At 51.7% G+C, this 21,273-nt stretch overlaps 1 protein-coding gene across 1 annotated transcript in view; it reads right to left on the bottom strand.

Moving 5' to 3' along the window:
- The window catches only part of ZNF521 (zinc finger protein 521), a 250,078-nt gene that overhangs the window by 23,695 nt on the left and 205,110 nt on the right, over nt 1-21,273 (bottom strand). Inside the window, 2 exon segments of the mRNA XM_014546151.1 lie at nt 54-169; nt 3,203-3,334. Of these exon segments, the coding sequence (XP_014401637.1) occupies nt 54-169; nt 3,203-3,334 (248 nt within the window).

Here is a 21,273-nt window from a genome sequence, read left to right as displayed (position 1 = left end):
CCCCACCCCCACCCCCACACAGGAGGTCAAGGCCAGCGCTCACGGGACGGTACCTGCAGCTCTGTCTGGAAGAAAAACTTCTGTGGACACTGTGCGCAGTCATAGATCTTGTCTTCCTGTCCGTGGGCTGAGAAAATGTGCTGCTGCAACTTGTTTGCCTGAACAAACACTGCAATGAGAGAAACGGGAGCTTCGGTTACGTTCTCTGCGAAATGGCCTCCACGGAGGAGTCCCGAGAGGAGACCGTGTCGGCGGACTGAAGGCACAGGCCTGGGGGGGTGACCCCGCCAGGGGCCAGGGGAGCTCGGCCACCTTTGCTCTGGCCGGTCTCCGGCTTTCGTGACGATGCTCTCTATGGGCACCTAATTCACCCGAACGGCTCCGAAGTCAAGGCTTATGGAGGTCCCGCTCCCTATAAATCTTTTCGAAATAAAGCCCCAAATTGTCAAATGCACAGCAGCACTGTTGGAACCCCGATTTCTCAGCAACCCACAGGTTAAGAAATCATAAATGCCAAACCCTGTTTATTGTATTTGTCTCAAGTTCTAGCTGGCAAACAGTTCTCTATTTAAATGCGCTAATGCTGAGAATGATAGCCCACGGCGGCTCGCGGGCATTGTCTATAAATATGAAACAGAACCCCAGGTAACGTCTCTTTGGGTCCTTTAAGATCAACTCAGCCTACACATGGAACGCAAGGGTTTCAATAATATAAACATGTTCAATTTTAATGACTACAAAACAAGGCCCTAAGCCTGTGTAACAGTTTACCTGGGAGACATCCTATTAATAATTAAATTGTAGATGCCAGAGGCAGTGTTTGGGTTGGCAGCGCAGCTCCTGACGGATGCCTGGTGCACTGTGACCTAAAAAAGTTCGCATCCACAATATTAATCGGGACAGGCGGGGAGAGGGCTTATTAAAGACGCCGGCGTTTGGCTTTGACTCTGCGCTAATCATTAAAATTATTCTAATTGCCAGCCAACCCAAAATATTAGAATATTGCTCATATGACTCATACATTTTAATCACATTTCTCATTACCCTAAAAACTGCTCAGATTGCCTCTCCCACTAACATTGCCAGCTCCCCCCCCCGCCACTTTTAATTGTTATTTCTAAAAAACGACTTCAAGATACACGAATACAATCCAGGCCTGTGGGCCCAGAAAGTGCAGACTGCTCATAATTAATGCCTTTTTGTCTCTCACCCACATCACCAGAAAGAAACGGGTTTTCATACAGATTTGCAACTAATGTCCCCATCAGTTAGCACATTTTACGAGGCTTCTGGCCACGCCACGAAGGAGCTGTTTCATGAGGGTCTTAATCATGAGGTCCCTAGAGGAGCTCTAGGACCCCGCCCCCTTATGATGACTTTTAGGAGCATTTACAAAGAATCCAGATGCTTGACTTATAGCTCAAGATAAATACTACGTTACGGGAAAAACAGCACATGACAGATTATTTAAGTACAAATTCAGAAGAATAAAAATATAGTTCTGCCCTCGCCTGTTTGGCTCCGTGGATAGAGGGTCGGCCTGTGGACTGAAGGGTCCTGGGTTTGATTCCAGTCAAGGGCAAGTACCTGGGTTGCAGGCTCAATCCTTGACCCTGGTCGGGCACGTGTGGGAGGCAACCAATCAATGTGTCTCTCTCACATGGATGTTTCTCTCTCTCTCTGTGTCTCCCCCCCCCCCCCTTCCACTCTCTCTAAAAATCAATGGAAAAATATCCTCAGGTGAGGATTAACAAAAAAATAAAAAGAAAAACAGTCAGAAAAATAGTCCTGAAAGAAGCTGTGGCTGTGGAAGTGCCCGAGGAAGGAGCCTGGCAGCGCCCGCTGAAGGCCGAGCGCACACACTGGGTCCTGCTCCCGCTCCCGCTCCCGCTCCCTGGGCCGGGAACAGGGCCCTGGCTCAGCACAGCTCAGAGCGCCAAGGCGGGCCACCGAGGTCAGTGATCGATGCCTGGAACGTTGCTCAGGAAACAAAGAGGTCAATTTCAAGAGACTACATGTTTGCTTTGTTTTGCTTTTCCTGACAAATAAGAAAGAAACATAGCCTGGAGGGACTAACCACCGAGTCCACGGCACATGCAAAAGGACCAAGAGGAGCGTCCGGAATAACGGCGTTGTCAGGGGAGTTCCAGCACCGCGTGCGGCCACATTTCAACCTGGGGGCTTCAAGCTATCGTTTCTGATTTACATTTTTTGGGTGCTAAAACGTGACCTGTTACCCAGCTATAAAAGTTTCTTCTTCAATGTGTTTATTTATATCAATGTCTCCTTTAAAAATTCCACTATCGTTGGAAATGAAAGCCTTATCAACTGTTTCCAAGTTCAGGGAGTTTTGGGAGGATAATAATAATCTTTTCATTTCTAGGGCGGTGCGGCTCAATGGTTAAGCGTCGACCTATGAACCAGGAGGTCACAGTTTGATTCCTGGTCAGGGCACATGCCCGGGTTGCAGGGTTGATCCCCAGGGTGGGACGTGCAAGAGGCAGCCGATCCATGGTTCTCTCTCATCATTGATGTGTCTCTCTCTCCCTCTCCCTTCCTCTCTGAAATCAATAATAATATTTTCATTGCTTATGGGCAGTGTTATAGAGCAGGGTGGGGAACATCTGGCCCGCCCCGTGAAGCCATTTGGCCTGGCTCTGCCTACGCATTGGGGGGAGCTCTTTAAATGTCTGACCGGATGCAGCAGGCTGCCTGTTAAGGTGCTAGCTCTGTATGGCCCACCAATGATGTTATAAAGATACAAACGGCCCCTGGCAGGTAAAAGGCTCCCACCCCTGGATAAAGTCTTCCTTCTTCAGTAACAGACGCACTGACAGCAGGGCCACGCTTTTAGTCCAACGTCTAGTGACTGAAAAGCGCTCCATCGGGCGGTCTTTGCCTCGGCAACCTTCTGACGATGAGAAGAGAAATGGAACAAAACCGGGATGTCATTTTCCAAATGGAAAAGTGCAAACTCCTGAGAGGAACGGAAATGCCCTTTGCTCGTCCTCCCGGCTACCCTTCCACCCATCCGAGCCTCTAAGTAGCCGCGATCAATAATGCTAACAGCAGAGTCCAACACCTCCTCCCCAGATGAACCGGCGTCCGCTCTGTGCCAGGCCAGAGCAGGGGGACCTGTGCGGGGGTGGGGGGTCTGAGCGACAGGCCGGGGGCAGGCCCTGCCTGCATGTCAAGTGCCTACCTGTGAAGCACACGGGGCACTTGAAGGTGCCCCCCATGCCCTCGAAGCTGTGCTCGATCAGGTGGCACTGCAGTTTGGCCGGGGAGTCGAAGGTCTGGCTGCAGAGCTTGCATTCGTGGTTCAGCCCTTCATCTGTTAAGGAAAACACACGAGTAGAGACGTGAGACCCCACCTGTGTTCAGTGGACGACTGAGCTGATGACAACTGCATACGTGAAACCACTGCCGCCGCCTGCTGGTAGTGTGTGTGTTTCTGGTCACTTCCCTGGATGCATTTATATCAATTTAACACATTTCTGAGATGCAACATCCAAAGATGATACGGAGGCGGATTTTATCGTGGGCAGTGCATTTTATTAGGCTCTTAAAGTAGGACTGGTGTGTAATAACGAGGCGCCTCCTCTTCTCTATCACACGCTTACGGGCTGCGTATTTCCCAAGTCCTCAAGATAAAAGACCCACAGAAAGATGGACAGCTTCTTCCTCAGGCCTTGCCTCTGGTTCAACTAGAAAGTTCTAGACGTTTCGATTTCTAACCATAAGGTTCTGAGTGGTATTCCCATTGAGGAGATTTTCTTTAATTCTAAAATTTTCAGGGAATTCTGAAATATTGCCAATGCCTATAGTATCCTGCAAACGCTCTGCTTTGCATGGTCCTCCCAGACCCCATCTCTTCTCAACCCGTTCCTCCTTCACCGAGAGAGACAGTTCCAATTCCACCCCTGCGGGACGCGGCCTGCCCTTCTCCAAGGGCACCTTCAGGAGCTCCAGGCTCACTTTCCAGATTTTTCTTTGATGTCTTAGGAACAAGATGGTAGAAAAATATTTTCAAGTAACAACTGCTATATAATGTGAAACGTGTGTGTTAGAGATAAAACCTGTTATTTTTATGTTGCCTTTTTTCTCTCGTGAAAATGTTTATGAAATTTAAAACGTAAGTATTATCCTGACTTGCTTCGATGAGAGAGAGTAAGAGGCCAAGAGCAGCAGCCCTGGGAAGGACCCCTGGGATTCCTGGCTTCAGACCCTGTGGTTCTAAGCGCTCACAGACACCAATTCCTTGACCTCCACAGCCCGAGGCCTCCCCTCCCATCCCCATCCCCACCCCCATCCCATTCTACAGAGGAGGAGAATGAGGCCCAGGAGCTGAAGCGACGTTGTGCTCAGTCATAGGGGCAATCACTGTTAGAGCCAAAACCCACCCGAGGCCGCCCGGACTCGAACCCGGGCCGCCTGGCTCAGGGTGTGGGACCTTCACAGAGAAGCCAAGGCAGACACCAGCTGCCACGGGACGACGACTGAGGACGAGTAAAGGGCTAGGGCTGCCATGTAACCTGACGTCATCCAGCTTTTATCTTCTCTGATTTGCCAAGATTACACAGCCTACAAGGAACGTCTGTGTCCGATACCCCAGACCTGGGGAACGAAAGACAAAAGCACACGGTGGGGGCGGCACGTCTTCCAAGTTCGTTCCTCTCGTTCAGCACAACACGGGTGCGGGAGTCCTCCTCCCGTTCATATTATTGGCAACACAAAAGCCCAATTACAAAGTAAGTGATTATCCGCTAACTCGGGGTAAAATCACTCTATTTGTATTCCTAATCTTTCCTCCCACACAAGCATGCGTCTTTAGAAGCAGAGGGTCGGAATTGGTAAAAAGAGAAGCAAAGCACTAATTAAGCCACCCAGCACTGTCTACATTTCACAGGAGATAAAAACCGACTCTGTATTTGGGTGGCAGAGTAAATTCCTCGATTATAATTATGTAAGAAGGAGTTTAATTGTGCACACTGACATGACAAGGGGTTGCACTAAAAGCTTTAGGGATTATATAAGATCAAGGGGTTTTCATCTGTTTTGTTCTTTTCTTTTAATTTTAAAGTTACCAAAAATTTGCCAAATTTTAGATATTGAGAAACCTAAGAAACACGATTTATTGTAGGGAACTGGGTCAGTAATTTAATCCTCAGGAAGACTTGACAAATTTAAACATTTTCTGTTCCCTCAGTGCTGTGTGCCTTTATTTTGAGAGTACGACAATAACTAAGTTTTAATTTTATCTTTAAATTACGTGTTTGGCACAAGAACCAAGAACGTGGCCTATGGGTTGAGCAGTACCCACATGTACTCCAGAATTCTTAAACTTCCGCTCTCTGTGAAGGTCCCGTGGGTTTTCTTGGGGCTAATGACGGACTGTTACATGAACCTCAAGTACACGACGCCCGTGAATCGTTGATGTGACGCTGTCTTCCTTGACTGTGAGTGTTTTGTTTGGGAAAATGATAGAAGGGAAAACAAGCAAAAGAGATGCATGTGCATCTGTACAGGAGCACGTTCTCATCAATGTGTATCATTTCTTACCCGAGAACAGAGCAATCCCATCAGAGCGTGAACGAATCCAAACGCAGGCATGTGACCCCGCACAGGGGCGGCACACGTCTCCCACCCCCACTTCACAGGGGGAACAGGGCCCAGGGAGCGGGGACGCCTTCGCCCAGAGACACAGGGGCGACCACTCCACGAGCTTCCTGCAGACTTCGTTCCAGGAGCTGCCAGGCCATCACCGCGGGTCGGCCCTTGCAGAACCCCGTCCAGTAAAGGCGGAGGAATATGGAAACCAGGTAGGAGGGTCTACCTGCCTCTTACTTCTAAGGAGCAGTGAGGTCTTTTGCAACAAATAACTGTACCTCCTTAGTTTCACAGGATAGAGAACATATCTGAATTGTTCCACAGCGATGCTAGGCAAGCCCAAGCCAGCGAGCTCAGGCCATGCAGCACCCCACTCTCTCCTCACCTGTGTTAACCACCTGAGCCCGGTCCCAGGCTCCCCCCACCACGGCCACAGGGTCAAACGCAGAATGAACGAGATGGGGGCCTGAAGCATTACAACTGGTTAATGGAATTCATTTCATAGTTTTTAATTGAAGAAGGGGGATCGACGGTGATGGCAAACTAAGCTTATTTATAATAAGAATTGTCAAGCTTATCCTTATTCAGCGTCTGTGTTTAACTGAACTCTTGCGCATTCTGACATTTGCACTGTGAGGCTAAGAGCAGCATCTGACTTTCAAAGACTTGCTAACACCCTCCGTGCTGCAGGATGTGGCTGCGTCAAGCCCCGTGTCCTTTCAACGCAGGGCTTCTCTCCTGTTTTCTTCTCGTGGGGCGTCGGGGAGTGAAGAACAGGAAGGAGCGACAGTGGTTAATGTAAAGTCGCTGTGCATGAGGCGATGCTATCAACACCTCCGATTTCAGGTGACCTTCAGCCTGAGACTTGGATTCTGCCCACGGAGCCACAGCTCGCGCCTCGCCTCCTTCTCTGCTTTCTTCTTAGAGGTGCCAACGGTTTAAAAATTCAATCCAAGTCACCGTTTCTGCTCTCCGGAAAGGTAGCAGCTGACAGTAATTGGATAATAGAGCCTGACTCATTTATGACAGAGAGATTCTGAGTCAATTGATTTAATAACCATTACAATATTCCATTAAGGATATAATAGGCTAATGCAGCCCTATTTCTTATTAAGAGTTATAGATGGGACCTGCGGATGAGACTTCTAGGTGCCTCGTCCTCTTTCTGCCCAGGCCTACTCCCCAGGTTTTCTGCGGTGAGCACGATTTATTTGCCTTTGTAGGTAACTTTGGAAACTGAAGAATAAAAAACACTAGCCTTCCTGTACCCTATTAATAAAGAGTGATTGCAACACTGAAATTCTGATAACCAAGAAGTTGGCAGGAAATGAGCAATATTATGCAGTGCAACCCCATGACCGAGCATGAGCCTGAGAAGCATCTGACCGAATCCCGTAGAAATGAGCAGAGAAAGGGAGACAGTCGCGCCAGATGCAAATGCCAACGGGATGAGAAGAACATGGGGCTTCAGCGTCCATCTGTTTCTTTCCAGAACAAGCAGAAAGCCCCGCTCTGTGGCGTCCTGGTGTGGGGGAGGGTCCTGTGGCCAGCACTGGGGTCCAAGGTCAGGAAGGGCGAGGGGCGCTCCCTTCACTGGGAACGCGCTGCAGGCAGCAGCCTCCTGTCCGGGCCAACCACCGCCGCGCGTGCCCACTACGGCCGGGCGTGGTTAGGAAACGGCTTCACATGGACCTAAACTCCAGCTAAAATAATCATTCCCCTTTGCTGGTCTGCATCTCAGTGTGAACATCATGTACACAGACGGCGGGTCTGCCTATGAGAGACTGATGCGCATGCAAATGGCGTCTCAAAGGGAAGAGTCTGAATCCGCAATCGTGACAAACCTCATTGCCTGAGTCCGGGAGGTGGCACTCCCTTCCCAAACGGCTGTAAGAGCAACAGCTGTCCAAGGCCATTTCATTGGGGGTGGGTGACGATTTCTGTCTCGTTTATAAAACCTGGACCAGCACAAGTGTGCATCGGCCCGTGCGCTGGACACTCAAGCACAACCCAGGCTCTGCGCTCCACCGTGGCCCCTGTGAGCCCAGCTGAAGACACTGACGGTTCAGTATGAGCTTGGAACAGGAGCAGCCCTGTGAGCAGCCGCGACCGTGCGGCCCAGGCTGGCCCTCCTTCGCCGTCAATAAAAACCAATCTGCAGCAGCTACTAGTGCGTGTGCAGTGGCTGACTTACGGCGGCTCTTACCCCGGGATTCACCGGGGGCCCCTTGGATGGTCTGATCAACACCAAGGCCATTACCCAGGACCGATCTGTAACGTTTGTAAGTAGAACTCCTTCTCTCCTTGGCCCTTGAGACCGGCCAGCGGGTCTTCCCGCCTCCTCCACCGCATAAGCCTACAGGCCAAGGTCCAAGGATACAAACGCCTTCTGGGCCACAGGCACAGGCTGACCTGAGCGGGAGCAAGCCCCGCCTTCGAAATCCACAGCGAGCACCAGATGCCCTGCAGTTGTAATTTTTGCCGTTCCAACGCGTGCACCACACACATACACATATATATTAAATCCAAGAAAACTGCCCTAAACCAACGCCCCCACCCCCCTTCCTTTAGCTTCTCCTCTTTCCTGAGTGAATTTCCAAGGACGCATTTATAAGCGTGGGGTCTGAGGAGTAAGAAAGAAAAGCCGTCCATGACACAACTCACCCCTCGGCTCCCCTGGCTCCCCCTCGAAACCAGGAGCAGAAAAATAGGCCGAGTGCGCTGCGATTTGCCACGCACACAGCAGCGCGTCTTCCCAGGGCCCCGGCGCTCCGGCCCCGGCAATTTGTCGCAGCACTGAACGCTGCTCGTATTCCACAGCCGCCCTGTAAGCTCACTGAGGTGCTAGCCTGGCAACGGAGACCATTCCTTACGGCTCCAAGTTTGCCAGGAGATCAGTCACTAAGCCCCAAAGTGAGGCAAAGGTTCAGATTGCAGAGTGCGGCGTGACCGTTCTCCGCACTGGTTAGAAAGCTCTGCCCTGCGCCTTTTAAAAAATATCTATGTTTTTATTGATTTTTAGGGAGAAAGGGGGGGATCAATGATGAGAGAGAATCATGGTTCGGCTGCCTCCTGCACGCCCCCCACTGGGGATCGAGCCCGCAACCCGGCCTGTGCCCTGACTGGGAATTGAACCGTAACCTCCTGGCTCATAGGTTGATGCTTGACCGCGGAGCCAGGCCAGACGGTCTCTGCCCTATTATTTGAACACTTTGACTTGGAAATGAATCTTGCCTGAGACCAACCGACACTAGCACCTACATGGACGTTCTCACGGGCCACCTGGGAGTGTCCGCCACTGCGGTGTCCCTGACCCACACAGGTGGGTGCGAGGTGAGAACAGGAGGCTCACAGAGAGGATGGGCGTGGGCCACTAAGAGCAAATGCGCACCAGGGACCCTGACTCTGACTCTCCAACATGCCCCCCCCCGCCAGGTATCTCAAGAAAAGCAAATGGTATCCATTCCACGTGTCTCAGCAGAATCTTCTTTCTTCTTCTTCTTTTTTTAAAATATACTTTTACTGATTCCAGAGAGGAAGGGAGAGGGAGAGGGAAACAGAAACATCAATGATGAGAGAGAATCACTGATCGGCTTGCCTCCTGCATACCTCCTACTGGGGATGGAGCCCACAACCCGGGCATGCGCCCTGGGAATCAAACCATCACGTTAACCACTGAGGCTCACGGGCCGGGGCAGAATCTCATTTCAAGATCGACAAGGTGCTTCTGGCCAGTGGCTTAAGGGCTACGACGCCTCTGCCCTTTCTATGCCAGGCCCTGACCCTGACCCTGCTGTTTCCGTCCTGGACTTCTCGCTGTCAGCAGGGCTGGGAGGAAACGGTTCAGTGGGGGAGGCGGCCCTGCACCCGGCAGATTTCAAGGACCCGGGGGCTGCCTGGAGCCCCATAAACAGCAGCAGCTTGGAAACCAGCAGGAGGTCCAGGTGGGTTGGGATGGAGAGTCAGGCAGCGGGATTTCAGATGCTCTGAGGTGTAATAGCGTCCAATTCCTTGGCTATTATGATCGGTTCTGGGTAACAGTTACTAGAATATTCTCACGTAGGAGAAAACCCTGAAATGCTACTGAAACAATAAAACAACCCACCAGAAAGGTGGCTTCCCTGCGCCTTTAGGGACTCGGCAGCGCGATTCTGGCACAAGCTGGGTGCAAGGGGTGGGCACAGAGACTAGAGATGCCTTTCAACCCTGGCCAGGGCGTCTGTACCCCGGGCCGTCATCCTTCCCTTCTCCATTTTCCTGATCTCAACAGGGGCCCTGGAGTCGAAGGCTCAGAGAAAACAGTGCCAGCAAACAGCTTGGAGGTAAAAACTTGGGCTCCAAATGTTTTTACTTAAAAACAAACAAACAAACCCCAAGAACATCAGTTTTGGGTACGGCACTGAAAAACCACTTTGAACTCCCCTGACTCATCTCCCCACAGACAAACATTCTGAACCGAGAACAGAAGAAAGTAGTACGAGCTATATACCTGCTCAGTGACAATAACGCTGGCCCCACAAGAGGCCCGCGTGAGGGTGGGTGGGCGTGAGAGCTGAGAGCAGCTGAACTGAAATCCACCCCCAGTCTGTTTGGAAGGTAAGGCTGCATTAAAACAATGGCTTCCGTAGAGAGCCCAGACTTATCCGTCGCTGAGATCCACTGGGGGGCGGGGGGACCCAGATTACCTGGACACTTTTCTCCTCTCTTTATGTCACTTGAATGCATGACAGTCACCCCTTTCCTTTCACAGAGCTTTCCATAACCTCATCTTGAATGCTGCTCTGTTTCCTGCCTTGGCAGCCAACGTATGAGCACGCCAGGCCAGTATAAAAATGCCCTTCCATTTCCCATAATCATTAGACATAAGCGATAAGGAGACATAACAAGTTTCCGATTCAGTCATGCTCTCCGGCTCTTGCCTGGCCTGCAAAAGCGTGGAGGTGGCAGTCCAGGGCGTTGTAATACCAAGCAAGTGCCTGCCTGGTGTGGCTCAGTGGTTGAGCATCAACCTATGAACCAGGAGGTCACGGTTCGACTCCCGGTCAGGGCACAGGCCCGGGTTGTGGGCTCCATCCCCAGTAGGGGTGCTCTCTCCCAAGGATAAACACCTTCCCAGTGTTCAGAACCTTTTGTTCAGGTAACTAGTGGCTTTTTGACAAGAAGAAGAAGATTTAAGAAAAGAAAAGAACTGCCCTGGATGGTTGGGCTCAGGGGATAGAGCGTCAACCTGCGGACTGAAGGGTCTCGGGTTCTATGCCGGTCAAGGGCACATGCCCAGGTTGCAGGCTCGATTCCCAATGGGGGTGTGCAGGAGGCAGCTGATCCATGATTCGCTCTCATCATTGATGTTTCTCTCTCTTCCTTCCTCTCTGAAATCAATTTAAAAAATATTTAAAAAATAAAAATAAATAAATAAAAAGAAAGAGTAGGCCCCAGCCCTTGGGTAAACTCCGCACAGTGACAGGGACACACCCCTGATGCGAGCTGTGCCAGGTGCCGGGCTGGGTGGCCGGCCCACGGTGCATGGAGCCCATACCGACCGCTGCACCGTCTCTGTTCTCAAAAGCCTTTCCATCGGATTTACCTCGGAAGCAGGTTACATTCGGTTTACGCTGCATGAACTCTTCTCTTCCGTGGACCTGGCTGTGTGTTTTTGCACAGCCCTTGGAGGCAGGTACACCTGCACGTCCGCCAGCGCCAGAAGCCCGCTGGGAGGGCAGTACCTGTAGGCCAGTGGTTCTCACCTGGGAATCTTTTTAAAATCCTGATTTCTGGGCCTCATCCTCTGGAAATTCTGTTTCTTTGTTATGGGGTGGGGCCACAACATTAGCAACAAAGAAACAGAATTTCCAGAGGATGAGGCCCAGAAATCAGGATTTTAAAAAGATTCCCAGGTGAGAACCACTGGCCTACAGGTACTGCCCTCCCAGCGGGCTTCTGGCGCTGGCGGACGTGCAGGTGTACCTGCCTCCAAGGGCTGTGCAAAAACACACAGCCAGGTCCACGGAAGAGAAGAGTTCATGCAGCGTAAACCGAATGTAACCTGCTTCCGAGGTAAATCCGATGGAAAGGCTTTTGAGAACAGAGACGGTGCAGCGGTCGGTATGGGCTCCATGCACCGTGGGCCGGCCACCCAGCCCGGCACCTGGCACAGCTCGCATCAGGGGTGTGTCCCTGTCACTGTGCGGAGTTTACCCAAGGGCTGGGGCCTACTCTTTCTTTTTATTTATTTATTTTTATTTTTTAAATATTTTTTAAATTGATTTCAGAGAGGAAGGAAGAGAGAGAAACATCAATGATGAGAGCGAATCATGGATCAGCTGCCTCCTGCACACCCCCATTGGGAATCGAGCCTGCAACCTGGGCATGTGCCCTTGACCGGCATAGAACCCGAGACCCTTCAGTCCGCAGGTTGACGCTCTATCCCCTGAGCCCAACCATCCAGGGCAGTTCTTTTCTTTTCTTAAATCTTCTTCTTCTTGTCAAAAAGCCACTAGTTACCTGAACAAAAGGTTCTGAACACTGGGAAGGTGTTTATCCTTGGGAGAGAGCACAGCTTGCCACTGCTGAGGATTTGAAAACAAAACACCCCCCCCCCAAAGAAACACCCCCCCCCCCAAATCAAATGGAAGAAATGGAACGAGGTTCACCAGCTTCTGGGAATGCTATGGATCCTGACAACATGGGCTTGTAAGCGCCCACAGGTTTAAGACAAGAAACCAGTCGGGCATTTCCAAGCGAATGATCTTCCTAAGAATCTGTGTGACTGACGGTTATTGCAAAGATGACATCTTCTCTTCTAAACTGTGTGAGAACCGGGGTTCACCACAAAGCCCGAGTCCCACGGGCCATGGGGCGCGCGGGTGGAAAGGGAGCCCCACCTCAGATTTCCAAGGGACCCCACCCTGCGCGTCCCACTTGGTGGCAACACTAGGAAGCTCACCAGCACCGTGCATGGAGCACAGCGCTGCGCGGGGTGCACAGGACTCCGTGCGATTGTTCGGCTGCTGTGACCTTAGACACTGGGCCTGGAAGAAGAGAGAGAGGTAATGGTGCAATAAACGCAGTAAGATCTCTAAGAACAGTTTGCAGAAACGCGCTGCAAACCTGGCTGTCCTCTGCTCAAACACCGCCACCCCGAGGAACCGCCCTGGGTTGTTAAGGTGATGCACTGCGCACCGGTCAGAGCTCCGTAACCTCAGAATTGTCGGGCTGTAATTAAGGCCACTAGTTTTACTCAGGAAGGTTCGAGGCGGCCCCATTTAAGTTGGCTTAACTGGTGTGAATTTAATGTCGCGCGGACGGTGGCTCAGGCAGCTGCGGGGCGTGAATTCCCAATTAAGCCCAGATTTAAAGAAACCACAGACGTCAGGAGGTAGCCCAAGTCTGCACAGGTGCACCATCCATCCATCCATCCATCCACCCCACTGCCAGTTTCCTAATTTGGGAATCTAAATACATCTACTTATTTACAGTGTTGGTAGAAGAGGTTTATTATAGTTACTTTTTTATTTTTATCATTTGAATATTAGCTCATTAGTTGTCAGCCTTTTTGTCTAATATAATGTTAAGGCTGTAAATTTATTTATTTTTACTATATTTTTATTGATTTCAGAGAGGACGGAAGAGGGAGAGAGAGAAACATCAATGATGAGAGAGAATCGTGGATTGGCTGCCTCCTGCTCGCTCCCTATTGGGGATCAAGCCCACAGCCTGTGCACGTGCCTTGACGGAGAATCAAACTGTGACCTCCTGGATCATAGGTCAACGCTCAACCACCGAGCCAGGGGCTGGGCTACTATAGTTACTCTTAAGGGCATGATGATCATTTTCATGGAAGGGGGCGGGGCTTAGGCTATGTCCAACCAACAGTAATGTTTCAAAATGGAAGCTGTAAAGGAAGAAACCTTACTTGAAATTATAAAGGAAATTCTAAGAGGGAACATGTTTGGTGAGGGATACGGGAGGAAATAAAGGGCACTCTGTGGACAGGCCCCTGCACGGGAGTGAAATACACTCCATGGAGGGCAGGCATCAGGGGAGGCAGACAAAGGCGAGAGAAAGGCGGGCGCTGGGCGCAGAGAGCAGCCGAAGCCAGGGCGGCGGAGAGGAAGCCGAAGGACTTGACCCGCGTTCAACATTCTGCTGGATCGCGCTCCGAGGCATTCATCTAGGATGGGATGCTGGCAGTTCTGAGGCTGCCACGGCAATAATGATAAATGGATTTCTCTACAGCCAAGTGGCTCCAGCAGCCAACCACGTAACGGCCATGTAATTAATAACAATGAGCAATTAAAGGGAACAGCAGGTTACGGCTATAAGGTGTCAACAGATATGAGCACAGGAAAAGCCTGCCACCACACACACACTTCAAAGAGAAATAAACGCCGAGCGTGAGTCTGTGCCGAGTGTCTTCTTCCGGACACGTTTCCGATAAAGCTTTTGTGCTTGAAGGAAAATGGAGGATGACAGGAACTGCTCTAAGGTGAGGAGCAAGCATCCCTCCAAAAGCCAACGCCGCGCCCAGAGAGGAGAGAACCTGGGAAAGGTGGGGGAGCGGAGGGGCGCTGGGAGCCCCTCCCAAGGAAATGCCCTCAGAGACCCCGCACAGCGCCGCATGCAAGGCTCAGGAATGTGCAGAGGCCCCGGGACACAGTGGTTGTCATGGAAAACGGAGAGAAGCAATGAAGGAGGGAGGGTAGGAAGCAGGTCTGTGCACATGACCTCTAGCTGCCCTCACGCTGGGAGCCTGGCCCAGGGCAGCGGGGCTTGGAGACAATCTAGTTCACTCAGGGCTGGTGTCAAAGACCAGGAGACTGAGACGGCGCTGTTACCGGCCGCCCAGGAGGGCCGCTCCCAGGGTCAGGGTTCCTGCACCCCATGGTCCGCGGTCCCACCAAACCTCCCTCAATCCGGGAACCACAGCAATTCCGTTGTCGGTTAAGCAGTAACGAGCCTGCCTTTCTGGACCTCTTGCTGATGCACAAGGAGCCACGTGTGTTTCCAGGCGGCCGCACCCGCTGGTCATGGACGTGAAACTCCCCCCCGCCCCAGCTCCTGCAGAGGAGCCAGGACACCATTCTTGGGGCGCACTCTGCTCTGAGCTGTCAATCTGAGCAGCGCTCATGGCGATACAACCTGTGACACAGGCATCCGTGGCCCAACACGGACGCTTTCTCTCAATGGCAACAGCCCAGTGACGGGGTTAAACTGTCGCCTGAACCCTGTGCAGACGGCCTGAGCGCTCCTCCGTGGACACAAAGTTCTGCACAAACAAGACTCCTACTTCCACTCCCCAAGCTCCGCTCCTTCTTTACGCGTCCCAGTCACTCCCTGACATGTCACCAATGGAGTGTGTGGGGGACGCGGAGGCTGCGCGCATCACCCTGAGCGTGCGGCTCCTGAAAGGCAGCGTCACACTTGGTGGGGAAAGGAGGTTGGCTCGGCAGGCTCCTAACCTACTTCTCTCTCTCGGGCTTCAGTCTGGATGCACCGGCGCATCCAGGCTCTCCACCCTGCAGCCAAGACGGTCCTGGCACAGCCATGAATCATGCTCACTTCCACTTCCTCTGTCTGTGTCATGTCAGTCAGAGCAACCAGCGAGAGTCATTCTCTACTGAGATAGGGAAAAGGAAGGAGAGAGGAGGGGAGAGGGGCCAAGAGAGGGAGAGACAGGGAGGGAGGGAAGAAGGAAGGAAGGAGGGAAGGAAGGACAGGGAGGGAGGGAGGAGGGAAGAAGGAAGGAAGGACAGAAGGAAGGAATGTCACAAGGAACATACAGGGTTGTCCCCCAAAACATGTACACACTTTAACAGCTGATTCTATTACATCTGAAAATGAAATGTATTTCAATAAACACTGCCTTTATCATTATTCGAAGTGTGTACACATTTTTGGGGGGACAAGCTATATTGTAATAAAGACTTCTTTCTTATTTCAACTTAGCTGGGAAGTAGTGAAGAGGTAGATATTCCTAGGGGTTTTGTTAGGTCAAAACCCAAAGCTAAAGACTATGAAATGGGCCAAACACAAACCCCATCTAGTCAGCACGTGCCGCTATGGACCGGAGAGACACGCTGATGGAGGCTGGCTCCTTCCGACAGCGACTCCCAGGTTACCTTCTGCAAAGCTATGACATAGTTCTAAGACTGCAATGTCCAAGTGTAAAGATGCTTTGGGCACAATGAAGTTTTAATCCTTTATGACAATTTTTCGAAAACCCAAACCAGCTCATTCAAGTTCCGTTTTAAAAATTTAAATACTTATACTGTGTCGATATGCAAATGCTGATGATTTTCTAACACAAAAGGAAATCTATTGAGAAAAATGTCACGGAAATATCTGTCAATGGCTTTCAACATTTTATTTATTGAAACGCTCTAATTCGTGCCCACATGGTCCGTGGCGCAAACGGCACAGAATTCCAATGCCGCCTTCAACAGTCTAAGTGGAAATCTCATTCTTACAGCTATAAAGTTTATGTCCTCTCTGAAAGCAACTCATTTTAAGCTCATTTATCAATTTCACTCTTGGTGAAGAAAAACATAAAAGAGTCCAGGGTAAAAAGTGACCGGGGGATGTCTTGGCCGCCCACTCTTCCTTCACTTCGAAAAGCAGTAGCCATGGCTGGTTTCTAAAGGCAGAGATGGGCAGGAGGGTTTCATATTTAACAACCTGGAGAAAAGTCAACACTCTGCATAATTCTGTGGGATAGAAACTGTTGGAAAAGCTAGGAGGCGAATAGGCAGAGAGGAGCCGGCCGTGAAGGCATTCCCGTCACCGAATACTGCCGGAAGGACACGGGAAATGAGGATGAGAGGGACACGGGCAGGTTGGCGTGGCCTGGGTGCGCAGAGGGGACCTAGGAAATATGCTTCGTCTATTTCCAACCACAGAACTGACCTGCGTAGATACTTACCTTTCGAGAAAAATGTACTGTGACAAAATCAATGTTCTCTAGAACAGGAAGAGGAGTTTTCTTCATTAAACTGGCCCAGACATTTTGAAGAATTAAAAATAAAATACATCTCAGCCCTAGTCGGGTAGCTCAGTTGATTAGAGTGTCATTCCAACGCCCCAAGGTTGTGGGTTCAATCCCCAGTCAAGGCACATACAAGAAGCAACCAACAAATGAATAAACAGGTGGAACAACAAATTGATCTCTCTCTCTCTCTCTCTCAAAATCAATAAATAAAAATTTAAGAAAATCTCAGCAAATGACACAGAACTATGACCGTCTATCACAGGGCACCTACAGCGAGCACAGGACTGCCGAGAGAGTGCTAGAGGGCACTGTGGCCACTGGTCCATTCTGAGCTGCTGACCCTACCCCTGGTGGCGCCCACAGCACAGGTGGACGCCTCCTCCCAGGGGGAAGCACTGGAGAAAGGAAGAATGCAAGCAAGTGATTCGCAGAGGGCCTAGAGCAGTGATGGTGAACCTTTTGAGCTCGGCATGTCAGCATTTTGAAAAACCCTAACTTAACTCTGGTGCCATGTCACATAGAGAAATTTTTTGATTTTTGCAACCATAGTAAAACAAAGACTTCTATTTTCGATATTTATTTTATATATTTAAATACCATTCAACAAAGAAAAATCAACCAAAAAAATGAGTTCACGTGTCACCTCTGACACGCGTGTCATGGGTTCACCATCACTGGCCTAGAATCTAGGCATCTCTCTTTCGAAATAAACAGTAGAGATTCTCTCTTATAGTGATAACAGCAGAGAAATTCCACATCAGAGAAGTCACTGTGGCCTTAACTCACCCGATTAGGCCTGTGGATTACCTCATCCTGAGGAGGGCCATGCCCGTGTTCAGCCAACACGACGCTGGAGCACAAGAAGTGAGTGACGTGTCCACACGGCTCAACCGCCTTTTCCAGAGGTCCCCACAGAAGGAGACTTCTCTTTGCTAAGACCATGAAACAGGACATGGCCTCCCCACTCTCCCTCCCTGAGGATGGGTAACAACATAACAGTTCCTTGTATTCACATAGACAGCATTTCACAGTTTTCAAAATGTGTGGTACGAGTCTATGTACACTGATACTCAGTTAATCAACCTGAAAACATCGATTGGTCCAGGTAACCCAGGTCCCAGGAAGAGCTTGACTGGTTTGCTGGGCTCAAATCTGGGTCTAGGGTCCAGACCAGGGGGAAGAACAGTTGAATTTTAACATGGAACCGAGTTTTTAGTTAAATCAGGATGCTGAGTTGCCTGCCCCGCGGCGAAGGGGAGCGGAGACCACCCAGCGGCTAGTGCTGGTCATGTGCGTTTAGTTAAGGCCCTGAGTCACAGGGGAGAGAAACCAGAAGAATGTACTTCAGCGGGGCCCTTGCTGATCATCGCCATGGTTTATTTTAGTGCCCTTTTCAGGGTTAAGGCCAAACAGATGCTGCTCTTCTTTTTTAGGTTATAATTTTCGAATTCATCAAGGTTGAGTTGAAAACTGGGCATCCCAACATCTGACCAATTCATGAGAAACAGCCTATTTCAAATGTGCTGGTATGGGTAAGAAAACTGGTATGATTCATCTTATTAACTGAGTCTGTTTTTAAAAACCCCAAATGTCATGATTTCCAAACTGTGTAGCCAGGCACAATCGTTTGTCTCCCGACAAATGGACCCAGTTCCGAGGCCGCGCGCCCTCCGCACGCGGAGCTTCACACGGAGGTTACCTATGGCTTCCTGCGCGGATCCGGGAAACACGAGGAAACCACACACCCCGCAGCACAAGCGACTGGCGTTCTCGAAAACAAACACGCCCTCCCTGCCCCCAGAAATGTAAATAAAAAGTGAGATTTCCCTGTACTGCGTTTGATTGCATTAATTGATGTTTAAAAAAATCTGTTGAAAATAAAGCCCAGCAGTAACATTTTTCTTCCCTAAATCACAATCGCAGCGCACTGCACACATTACCAAGGGTCCCCTGGTAGGACTGTAAAGTTCCACTCTGGCAGCAAAAGCATCCAGCGCTCTCCCTTCCATCGCCGCCTCCCCAACGTGGAAGCGCGGGTCACAGATGCAGAGAAGCCTCTTTGCACACGGATGAAACATTCATTACCGAGGCCTACTTAGACACGGACTGGTCAGCCAACAAATCCCCTTAAGTTTATAAAAAACAGCATTTTATTCTAAAGTAAGGTTTGCGAGCGGATGGCCCGGGCCGTTACTGACTCCTGTTCCGTCACCTGCATTTTCCCCCGTCCGGGGAGGGACCTCCTCAGGTGTGCGGCACGCCCCGGTGGGCCTGGCGTCCCAGCACACGCACCGCTCCTCTGCCGGAGGCTCCCCGGGCTCCCCTGGGGCAGACGGGAGAGACAGTGTCGTAGTCATCACAGAGTCCACGCGGTGGTGTGAGCCTAAATTCTAAGGCTCCGGGCCCTGGCTGGTGTGGCTCAGTGGACAGAGCGTCCGCCTGCGGACCGAAGGGTCCTAGGTTTGATTCCGGACAAGGGCACGGACCTCAGTTGCAGGCTCCTCCCTGGTCTGGGCCCTGACTGGGGTGCATGCAGGAGGCAACCCATTGATGTGTTTCTCTCACACCGATGTTCCCGTCTTTCCCTCTCTCTTCCTCTCTCCCTAAAAATCAACAGAAAAATAACCTCAGGCGAGGACAAAACAAAACAAAAGGAAGGCTCTGCCATTGCTCCTGGGGGGGGAGCCCAGCCCTGTACTAACAAACCAGCTCACCTCACCTGCACTGTTGAACCGTCTTAGCAGCCATCCCGCCCACGGGCCACCAGCGGCCCACACCACAGGGCTGCGAAGTGACTCAGTAGAGACCACCCATGCCAAGTGTCCAGCTGATGCCTGGTCGGTGAGGACTCTGTGAGGATCAGTGATCTTTGTTATCGAATGGGAACCAAATGTTTGCTCCATCTGTTGAAACAGATGAAATACTTTTACTCTTTGGAGTTCACTGATGGACTTTGTTCCTCTGTGTCCCCCCGGCCCCCCACGGGGGAAAAGAGAGAGGGAGGGAGCAGAAGCAGCACGCTGTGTGGGGCGAGAGGGTCTCCGGGCTCCGTGTATTCAGACACAGAGGGAGGGAGGGACGGAGGGAGGCCAGTGCTCCTGAGTGCCTCCTCCTCCTCGGGCAGTGGTCCGCTGCCCCAAGTGGCTCTGGCTCTCGCAGGACCGAGAGAGACTGGGACAGTGGCCACTAGGGCGAAAGCCCCGAGACAGACGGCTCACGGTAACGCAGCTGGTGAACGTGGGCCCGTCTCTCAGGCCTCCTGCTCCCAGGCCAGGCCAGGGCAGGGCAGGGCTGGCAGCAGCGGTGGCACACGCCTAGCCACACGGGTTCCTCAGGCAGACCCAGCAGAGCCCTTTAAACCTGATAACGTTTCAGAGGAGATCTGAGCAGATGGCGAGGATCGACTTGGAGACAATGCCTAGGAGACGCTCCTGCTGCTCATTACCCACTTCCGAAGGCCTCTTCCTCGCAAGGCATCGCCACAGCACCACGGGTCATGCCCCCTCCTCCTCCTCAGCCCAACGGCGTGCGTGTGTGTGTGTGCGTGTGTGTGCGCGTGTGTGCGCGTGCGTGTGCGCGAGTGTGTGTGTGTGTGCGTGCGTGCGTGCGTGTGTGTGTGTGTGTGTGTGCGCGCGTGTGTGCGCGTGCGCGTGCGCGAGTGTGTGTGTGCGTGCGTGCGTGCGTGTGTGTGTGTGTGCGTGCGTGTGTGAATATGTGCGCGCGCGTGTATGCGTAAAGGGGGAGGGAGACTGATGTTGAGATGACCTCTCGGGGTACCTGTTGGAGGGACACAGAAGCCTCGTCCAGGAGGAGGAGCTCAGCGTGGATGGAGAGAACCATGGCACCTCTGCTCCTCCTCAGGCCTGAGTCCTGCCCTCCCTCTCCCCACACTCAGAACTACCGTCTCCTCGGGGCCCTAGCAGACTGCCCGGGACCAGGGCAGGGACCACCTTCTCCTCCCAGCACACACCTGCCCGACCCCCACCAGGTGCCTTCCTCCTGGGTTACCCTCCTCATCACGTACCAGGTCTGTTCTCAAGGCAACTGTGTTTCTCAATGTTGCTGAATGAATGAAGGAAAGGCAGGAGAAGGGAAGGGGGAGACGGACCGAGGGAGGGTGAGAGGGAGGGGGACAGAAGTGGAAGCCACTGTGCGGTGAGGAGGCTGAGTCCGCCCGGGGACTGGGGAGCACTAGATGTGTGGCTCCTCTTTGTAACCCAAGCAACTCCACAGGCAGCCGAGGAGAGCTCCCCAGACCTGCCGTCCTCCGCCAGCGACGCGCTCCGGGCTTGCCTTCTCCTTCCGACCAGTCCAAGGTTAGAGAGTAGCAGCAACCGTGTGCTGGCCTCGTCCTCTCTACGATTTCTACCCGGTAAGCAGCACTTCCCCTTCTCGCAGGGCCTCCTTACTGCCTGCTGGCGTCCTGGTCACTCCATGTTCTCCGGTCAGGCAGCAAAAACACACCCCAGTCCTGCCCCAGGTCACCGACACCTGGCTGCCACCATCTGCCAGGTGTGCGCCTCCATGGAGTCCTCCCTGCAAACTCCTCTTTATTTCAGTTTTGCGTCTCAAGCAGAAAGCCTAGGGTCAAAGGAATGGTCTCAGGAAGTCCCTCCATGGCACTGCTTCCGGCTGCCCAGAGGCGCTGCCGTTTTAAACAGGGCCTCCCCGGCCGGAGA

Source organism: Myotis brandtii, unplaced genomic scaffold, assembly GCF_000412655.1.
Source record: "Myotis brandtii unplaced genomic scaffold, ASM41265v1 scaffold433, whole genome shotgun sequence".
NCBI classification, from domain to species: domain Eukaryota; kingdom Metazoa; phylum Chordata; class Mammalia; order Chiroptera; family Vespertilionidae; genus Myotis; species Myotis brandtii.
This window is presented reverse-complemented; position numbering and strand designations above follow the sequence as displayed.